At 42.1% G+C, this 9,747-nt stretch overlaps 1 protein-coding gene across 1 annotated transcript; it reads right to left on the reverse strand.

Moving 5' to 3' along the window:
- Positions 1–2,677: 2,677 nt before the first annotated feature.
- LOC108511930 (PE-PGRS family protein PE_PGRS61-like) lies at positions 2,678–3,491 on the reverse strand. Its single transcript, XM_039127734.1, has 3 exons — positions 3,182–3,491; positions 2,878–2,945; positions 2,678–2,719 (listed from the first exon to the last, which is right to left on the reverse strand). Exons 1-3 carry the CDS (start codon positions 3,489–3,491, stop codon positions 2,678–2,680), a joined length of 420 nt encoding a protein of 139 aa, XP_038983662.1.
- Between the last annotated feature and the right edge of the window lie 6,256 nt (positions 3,492–9,747).

The following is a 9,747-nucleotide window of genomic DNA, read 5'->3' on the forward strand; positions in this document are numbered from 1 at the left end:
AATCTCTTTGTGGGAGTCAGAAGATAGAATACACTACAAGAAAGCTTTGGCGACGCTTTTTAAGGTCTTTACCGATGTTATAAGCATCGTACAGTTCTCCTTGACGCTTTCAAAGCGTCGCCAAGCATCGGCCATGTCAGAGTGGAAAAATATTTGCCGACGCTTTGCAAAGCGTTGCTAACCTTTAGCGACGTTTTTAAGCGTCGGTAGAAGCCCAGAACGTCGCGCAGTTAGCGGCGCTTTAAAGCGTCGGCGTTTAACTGTACATAAATGTCAACCACCCCACCCGGTCTCACTTAGTCCGTCCCCCTAACGGCCCTGTCACCCACCTCATCCACTCCATCCAATCCTCGCACCCACCGGCTCCCGTCTCTCTCTCTCCTATCGAAATCTTCTCCTCCGCTTCGGCGATGACCTCTTCCACCCTCCGCATGGGCCAGCAGAACTCGTCAGGTCTGGTCCCCGAGATGGCCCCGCGTGTCCTGCAACCCCAGGGCGTCGAGTTTGGCTCCCGCACCGCAACGTCGTTTCGACATCTTACCGACATGGTCTCACCGTCTACGGCGAGCATTGGCGCAAGATGTGCCGATCATGACCGTTCCTTTCTTCACAACAAGGCACGGCTGGGAGGAGAAGGCCGCCGGGGTGGTGGAGGAGTCAAGGCCAACCCAACGCACACGAGCTGGGTGGACATTAGGCGATGCAGGGGTGGTGGGGATGATGGCGAAGACGCGGCGCATCAGGCACTTGGACGCCAAGCAGCCATCTCGCACCACTCGATGTGTCCATCATCGCATCTCCACCTCCTCCCTCCTAATTCCCCACAACTTGTTTGATCCCGATGTGGGGCTAAATCGTTCAACTGATTTATGTAACTGAGATCGAGAAGATCAATGAAGAGAGGAGGGGAGGGGCTGCGGCTCCGATGAGAAGATGGTTCCGACGACGCTTTGAAAAGCGTCGGCCTTTTTTAATTTTTCGACGGCTAAATAGCGTCGTCTTAGCAAGAACGTCGTCTATTGCCGACGCTTTTAAAACCATCGAAAATTGGGGTGTAGACTAAAAATTGCGATGCTTGGGAAAGCGTCGCAAAAATGCGTCGGTAACCCACTTTTTAGTATGATATGATTAACTTCTCGCATAATGCGAGAAGTAGCCTAAGATGCTTAGTTCCAACATTAGGGCATCCTGTTCCATCTTTAAAAATGAGTATGGTTAGTGTTTGGTTCAAATTTGGCCCGAGGGTGACATGCCGGAGGAGTCGAGGAGCTCCGACTAGAGCAGAGAAATAAGAGCCACTCCCGTGCGACGGCGTAGCTGTACAAGCTTCACCGATGGTTCCAGTGAGGGTCCTCGACGCTCAAGTTAGAGTGGATCTTAGTTAGTCCAAAAGTTTTCTAGCCGTTATCTGATGGGCTATTTATAGTCTCCGCAAAGGTGTCCAGGTGGTGGAGGTATGGCCGTCTCATCATGGGAGGAGATGACTTTTAGCTAAATGGCGCGCAGCTAGAGCTTGCTTGAGGCACACGGTGTAGGCCGTTCTTATGAACGGTAAGGCGTTGGTAGATGTGGCAGGGTATGGCTGGGGCAGCATAGCATCGTCCTTAGTTGTCGTTAGCCAGTAAGCAAAGCATGGCACGTGACGTTGTCATGTACAACCACGTATGCGGGTGTGGGCACGTGGATGGCGCGCACATGGATGCGACGGGGTGAGGTTGAGCTCGATGAGAGGTCATCATATACTCAGCGAGGTCAGCCCAGTGGGCGTTGAGGTCGGGCTCGCTCGGGGCCGCGATATATGTTTAGTGAGGTCGGCTTGGCGGGTGCTGAGGTCTGCCTAGCCTCCTCGATTCTGAGGTTGGCTTGGTAGAGTGCCCCAAGCTTGAGGGTCGGACACGTTGTTAGATAGGTTGGCTGGGGCGCATCGTCGAATATCAAGGGCACCCTGAGCTCGGCTGGGGCGCGTTGTCGAGTATAAGGGCACCTCGGGCTCGGGTCAGAGCATGTCGGTGAATATAAAGGCGCCTTGAGCTTGACCGGGGCACGTCATCGTATAGTCTTGCGGTGGAAGTTTTTGGCTCGCAGTCGACGCAGCAGGGTGCCCCGAGCTTGGCCGGACTCACTATAAGCATCAGAAGAGGTTGTTGTAGGTCGTAGCAGCGGAGAGATCCGACCAAGGTCAGCTGGGTCTTTGGCGAAGTCCGAGATCAAACTGTCTCTTAGCAGGATCGAGGTCTGGCCTGATCGGTGCTGAAGCCTGCCTGGCCGGAGTGGGATGATCCCTTGTCCTGAGCAGGACGATCCATTTTGGCTCCCATCAATTAGCTTCACGAATATAAATGAAAGTCTACTGACAGCATTTGAGTCAATACTCAATGAACCACAGGGTCGGTAAATATTTTTAAATTTTATCCTAAAGTAGGCATATCTTGGTGTCTATTGCCGACGCTGTTTTAGAGTACGTAGCAGTCGGCAGCCTGTAACTCGGCAATTCCCGGGGAATAGCTGGATAGTGGCAATGCTATGCTGCATCTAAAGCTCACCAGATCTAATCAGAAATCTTTATTATTATATTATTTTTAATTCTGAGTATGGCAGGATCGTCAGTGACTAGCGAAAGGCCATCGTTTGTCTACTGAAAAACCAGAACCTGTCAAGTGGGCTAGCAGGAAAAATGTTATAGTGGAGCATCTGAAGGACTGGAATCTCCATTTGGACACTGCCAGAGTTAAAATAAAGCCAACTAAGATAGGTTGTTCACTCATTGCTTCAAGTATTGGTGAAATCTGGTACCAGCAACATCATAATTAAATGAAATCCCCAACCATGCCACCTCTTTTTGACATTTGTGGCCGAATGTTGAGAAGGTGAACAAACCAAAGCTCCCCTTCCCCGCTGATCACCAACCAAAAGATTGTTTTCTGAACTCCCTTCAACATATCTAGCTATAAAAAGACCAGCATCGCAACTTAATCATCACAGAAAAGATACAAGCCGCAGCTCTTTCTTCCACTCATACGTAGAGATAAGCTCTACGCTCCCGCTTACGTATGGCTTCTCAAACTTGGTGCCTCCTAGCTTTGCTTGTGACGTTGGTGGGCACCGATGGAAGCCATGCAGCACGCCATCTTTTAGATACTGCAGCGCCGGAGACTACTGCACCAGCTACGCCAATCCCTACCTTCGATCCCTGCGCTGCCAAAGCCCGTCATACCATCCATGCCGACACTGCCAAAGCCATCTTTGCCTCCAATGCCAACCATGCCTTTGCCAAAGCTTGCGATACCGCCCATACCGGCCGGCCCGATGCCTTCTGTGCCTAAGCCTGCAATCCCTACAGTGCCTGTTATACCAACCATGCCCACTGCAACGTTGCCTCCGATGCCAGCTATCCCATTGCCCACCATTCCTTCCATTCCAAAGAGCATTCCTCCATTGCCTTCGATTCCAATCACCATGCCGTCCATACCTGGTGTCCAGCTGCCACCCATCCCTTTCCTCTCTCCACCCCCAAGCCCCGTGAATGCTGCAAACTATTTAAACTGCAGGAAGATGTGGAGTTCTTTTGAGCGAGACGTGTGAGGTTTATTTCGGTTATGTACTGCTGGCTATGTATGCTGTTTGTGCCATGAATCCTGAGTGTTTAGCACCTTTATTTGTTTGTTTGTAAGTGCTTTTGTTGGTTGGTTTTTTAATGTATTATTCACATATTGGATTTAATCTCTTGGTTTCAAGCCTGTTAGTCACCTTTGCTTTTATAGTTTTTTCTTTTCTTTTCTCCGTGATTTTCCGATCCATAATATAAGGATGTAAATAGTGGCCCTTTGTCCAAGTATCGTATGTTCTCTGGTTCAAACTATGAGTAATATTCTTTCAAAAATTAAAGAAGGCCCATGAATCTAGGAGATCAATGCTGCAATAATGTTTTTAGAAAAAGAAGGAAAACGTCAAAAGTTAATTGGGAAAGGAAAAACAAAGAAAACCGAAAAAATGCGAAATCAAACAAGGAATTCACCCACATGACTTGTTCACTTACCATCTCCTTATAAGAAAATTATTTTATTGTGACAATTACATATTTTTGCCCGACAAATATCTAACTGTGATGACAGCTCATATTAGTCACAGATAGAAGTTTTAGGTCATCTTTTGTGACAATGGAAATGTCATCACAAAATAATTATTTTAGGTGACAGTATTAATTTCAACAGTCGTCACAACTGGCTGCCACTATATATATTTGAATCCTGGCACCAAACAAAAGTTATAGAGGGAAAGGAAAAGTCATCACAAAAGCCATAGTTTCTCTTGTGACAAGCAATTCTTTCATCGCTATGAATGTTTCTTTGTGACAAGTTTTTCCATTGTTTATGCAAATATATATGTATAAGATCATCTGAATTAAGACCCAAACTAGTTTATTAAGTTGACCTGATTCATTATTTTAAGAAACTCTCCTTCTTGAACATAGACAGAAGGAAGGATTATAAATTTATGTTTCCAGACACTTCTAACTGTTGATTTTAATTTAGAGCACCTTTAGCATCCAATTGAAGAGTTTAAGCTATTATATAATTATGATAAGTTATCATATTCTAGTAGATATTCGATTATGTAAAATAAAATTAATTATCTTAAAATGAATACAATAGTACTTAATAGCTACTAAATCCAAACAGGAGATCAATGTAGTCGGTGAGGTTGGGTCAATTGGTTACACCAGCTTTATATTGAAATATATTTAAAAATTTCAAAAATACTAAAATAAATATGATTTCATTAATATGCATAGGTAGTAATAAATTATTCATTTAAATACTAAAATTGGATATTTTTAACAATAACCAGATTTCATGGATGAAGAGGTCATCTATAAGATGATATCTAGAGTCCTATATTATTAGGAAATATTTGATCTAGATAGTTTAATTAGTTTTTGTTCTAAAAATGAAGAAAGCTCAAATGATTCCCATATTATTTATTATACATTTATGCAAGTATTTTTGCAGTCTCAGAGAATTGTTATAAGCTGCCTTTAGACTATAGATTTTGACATTAATATCAAGTGGGTCTCGATTTAATAAAATTATGATAATACTTTTTGCGATAATGTATGTTATCACCGAATAAAGGCCTTTATAATGACCTTTGTTGTCGCCAAACATTTGAATTTTATCATCATTGTTGGTAGCGAGTGATAAAGTATATATCTTCTAGGGACAAACTTTTCTTATCATAGAAACAAGCATGTTTAATTAGTGTTAATGAAATATTGTCACGAAAGCCTTTGAGCTTTAGTGAAGACATTATTTTTATCATCATGAAAAAAAATATATGTAAAGACCTTTTGACGATCAAAATCTTGTCACAAAATGATAGGATTTTTGATTTTGTCTACACTTGCGTTTGTAAAACATCAACAAAAGAACTCCCAGGACAAATTTGGTTGAGGTGCACTGTGCAATGTATTTTAGTAAAGGATGGATTGGTTAGCTTCGCACAAGGATACACATTTTAAATTATGTTATTTTGAAATGTAACACATAATTAATTTTATAGAATTACCTGCATTCATTGGTTTCGATAGCAAAGTTAATCGTACGTGAGGTCTTGAAACCTCGTCACATATCTTGGAACAACAACATGTAACAACTCACTGCGGATTCCAAAAGAGAGGAAAAAAACCCTTTGTCATATGTTTAGGCAGTGTGCCGTATGGGAACCAACGTCTTAATGCCACTAAGTTGCTCACGTTTATTTTATTTTATTTTTATTTATTTATTCATTTTTAAGAATAATGAAGTTTCTCTATAGGTTTTAGAATTTTAGATCTTTTATTTCTATTACTTTGAGAAAGCGTTTTTTCCATTTTATTTTTTAGAATATAGTTGTTAAATTTGAATTTAGAGAGATCAGTACTAACTAAATTAATGATTAAAAAAAATATATCTCTCTCTCTTGCATGGCCTGGTATCAAGAAACACATCGTCAAGCCTCGCATGATCAGTAGAGTGCATTTTTGGTGGCCAGTATCAACTGCAGGACTTAGATGTAGCTAGAAATGTCTTCATCGGTCCAATCGGGGACATCTGGCGAACTTAACCTTACCCTTTTTCTCTTAAAGCTTTCTGCTCTATCTCGAGAATTTAACACTGTGTGTCATCTCTTAAGCCTTAAGTCTCGTGTCATATGAGCCTTCATTTATTGTAAGAATTTGTTTGAGTGCTCCTAGCCGTCCGCTCGCGAGAGCGCAAAATCACGGTCATGTGAGCCGGGTAGTCTTTTTAGTTCAATGCGTGAACTTATGAGGATCCAAATTGAAAGGGATTGTATCTTTTTTATCTTTCTTCGAAAGAGTCTACCATTCGATCGTATAATGGCAGCTTCAAGATCTATATAAATAGATAAATGAAGTTTAGAATGTTTTGAGTTTTGTGCAGATGTGATCCACAGTTGATGTCGCAAAAAGGATCAATCATTTTTTTTGCACGAAAGATACAATCCGAGCCCAATCCTAATCTGGTGCAATATGATTGTTAGTTAGAGTTTGATCACCTTTCAACTAATCCTCGCACGGCTTCTATGGAGATTGGAGGACACATAGCACTATTTTCGTTCTCGAATAGTCTTCAATCATAAAGAATTTGTAAAATAGATACTGATGGGTGTAGTTGATAGGCTGGGGGGGGGGGGGGGGGGTGTATGATTCGCACAAAAGAATGATTAACCTTTCTTCGAGCGAATCAACCATTGGATTATCCAATAGCTTCTTTGAGATCTGCACAGGCATATGAATGACATAATTCAGAGCAATTTGTGATCTATGCAGTAAGTGATCCAATAGTGGATTCATGCGAAGGAAGATGAATCCTTTGTTATTTCGCACGAAAAATACAACCTCGATCCATACTTGACAAAATCACTAGAATTTGATGCCAATTTATTTAGGTTTGAATGCTGCCTGCAGCTCTCCTCCTCTCAATTAGTTAAAAAAATGATAAAATATTTCTAGGGAAAGGAGTTAGTTACTCGGATAAAAAAATAAATGAAGCAGTACAAAAAATAACACAGAAATCTGATGCCAGAAGATGTCACACAAAGTTATCCCTAAGCAAGATTTCTTTTGTTTTTCAATTCACTTGCATCTTTAAATCCAAACAGGGATTTTTTTCCTTCACTTGCCAAGTCAATGCCTTTACCAAAACGGAGTAAAAGAGATCCGCTTGATAATCCAGTCTTTGAACAGACAGAATCTCTTCCATGAGCTCGTACATCCCTGTCCTTTGGAGTCCTTAGGAGTGAGGAGATGGCCAACCCGGTGTGACCATATCAAACACCCTATTCCGCTGCAATAGAAAAATATTCCGATTAGAGTTATGCCTGGAATATCGTTAGTCCCTAGCTCCACAAAAACTTTTAAAAGTCTCCCATTATAATAAAAACCAAATAGCTTGTGTTTAGTCGTCACCTGCACCCGATCCTACACTCCTTTAACAACAAAACAACCAAATTTCCAAAAACGCAGGCTAATCTATGACATTTAGAATCAGGAGGATGAGAAGGTGAGCGACCACAAGCTCCAATCCCGTCAGATCACCAACCGAAGATTACTCTCTTAAAGCCCTTCACCTACATAAAAGCCTAGCTGCAGCTCCTAATCTTCACAAAATAAAAAGAAAACCCTACAAGCTCCTTTCTTCGCCTATAGTTTTCTTCATCCATGGCTTCTCCCAGTTGCCTACTCCTAGTTTTGCTTGGTGACATTATTTAGCAGTGATGCAAGCTTTGCGGCTCGCCATCTTTTAGACACTTCAGCTTCCAGAGGCTGCACCGGCATTGCCGACTTTGCCTCCAATTCCTACACTGCCAAAACCAACGGTACCGTCGCTGCCGACCACCCAGCTGCCTCCGCTGCCATCCAATGCCGACACTTCCGAAGCCATCGTTGCCACCGATGCCGACGGTGCCGCTGCCTAAGCTCGCGGCACCACCCATGCCGGCTGGCCCAATGCCTTCCCTTCCTCGGCCCGCAATTCCAACCAACGTGCCGTTATCCCCACAATTCCCACCATTAATGCATTGCCTCCGATGCCTAAAACTCCATTGTCAATCATTCCTGTCCATCCCTACAAGCATTCCTCCAATGCCATCCGTTCCCACGAACATGCCGTCGATCCCGGCCTCCAGCTGCCACCCATCCCTTTCCTCTCCCCACCCTCTAGCCCGTGAGCGCCTCAAGATTGTGAAGAAACATTGGGAGTCATTTGAGGGTCAGTGGCATCAGTAGTATGAAGAGAGGGGACTTGCAGTTGTTGGTATGGAGAGGTTTGAGTATGTTTATATATGTATTGTTTGGTTGGTGAGAGGTCAGTGCATTGATGGTTCTTTTGTCATGTATTGATCATTTCAGTGACTAGAATATTTCTTGCATAGCACGCATTATGGTACAAATTATATGCTTTTTGTCTTTGCCTGTTAATAACTAAACTAATAGAATATAATCTTAATGAGATATACAGCATAAAGGATTACAATCAAATGAAACTGAATCTTGAATGAGCCAATCTCCGACGCAACGTATATCAAATTTTAAATATTAAGAATATTGTTTCATGATTAGAACTTTTCAGATGTGTTACTCTGAAAAGAAAACCATTAAATCTCTCAAAATAGAGAGTTGAAACCTTCTGATATTTGCGTGTGACAAAAAAATTGAGATGTGCATAGCCTATATTAACCATTGCTCTTTTATGCATACTATTTGCCTAAACAACTACTTAGAAGACCACATGCAAATCAAGTTTATAGGATTCCCAGGCATACAAAAATCCATAACATATATCTAAAAGTACGCCTTTGTATTTCATCCTCCTAAGCTCAACGACTCGTTCTTGTGACCAATGATTACGACCAATTAATTTTTGATCAACTTGTTTTCTTGGTTTCAGAGCTGGGAGAGCTCAGTTGAATCAGAGGAACAAGAGTTGATTGTCCCTTTAATGATACTCAGATGGTGATATCTTTTAGTTTTTCGAGTCGAGTCACAATTTTTCGAATTTTCCAACTGTTAAATGTGTTCCTTGCTCCTTTCATCTCTACTCCTTAGTTGTGCTCAAGCCTCGCAGCCGAAAAACTTGTCTATGACCCACAGCTGCTGGCCTTGGAGACGTTTGAGTTCCTAGTTATTACTCAATCCCAAAGCCTAATTCTTCACGTCCTGTTATGCATATGAGAAGAGGGGTTATTGTCACAATTGGGGTTTCCTGAAACAAAATGTGAAAATTAGAAATTGGTCTCGCTATTATGTAGTCTTTAGGATGGATAATCATTAATATATTTGTATGATTAACAACACTGACTAATGTCCAACGAAACAAAATCCTCTAATTTGAACCTAACCCCATCCAACCCAACCAACTAGCAAGTTGGGTTCGCAGGACCTGCGCCATTTTTACGGACCCAACCATTTGAATTAAACATGTTGGATCGGATCGGGTTATCGAGCTAGGGTCCAAATTGGCCACCTATATCACTCTGCACTTTTGGTTGTATCATCACGTCCCGTTCCACATATGAAAGCTGATGCATGATGAACAGGTAAACTAACAAATGACATCTACATTTTGAACATCATTTGTAGAGTAATACCTGTGTCACAATAAGCTCCATATACTGCTTCCTAATTACCATGCATCACCTTTTAAGCCACCAGGTGACATAATCAGTTTTGCAACTAACCATCTTTCT

The sequence above is a fragment of the Phoenix dactylifera genome, chromosome 6 (assembly GCF_009389715.1).
Source record: "Phoenix dactylifera cultivar Barhee BC4 chromosome 6, palm_55x_up_171113_PBpolish2nd_filt_p, whole genome shotgun sequence".
Classification (NCBI taxonomy): domain Eukaryota; kingdom Viridiplantae; phylum Streptophyta; class Magnoliopsida; order Arecales; family Arecaceae; genus Phoenix; species Phoenix dactylifera.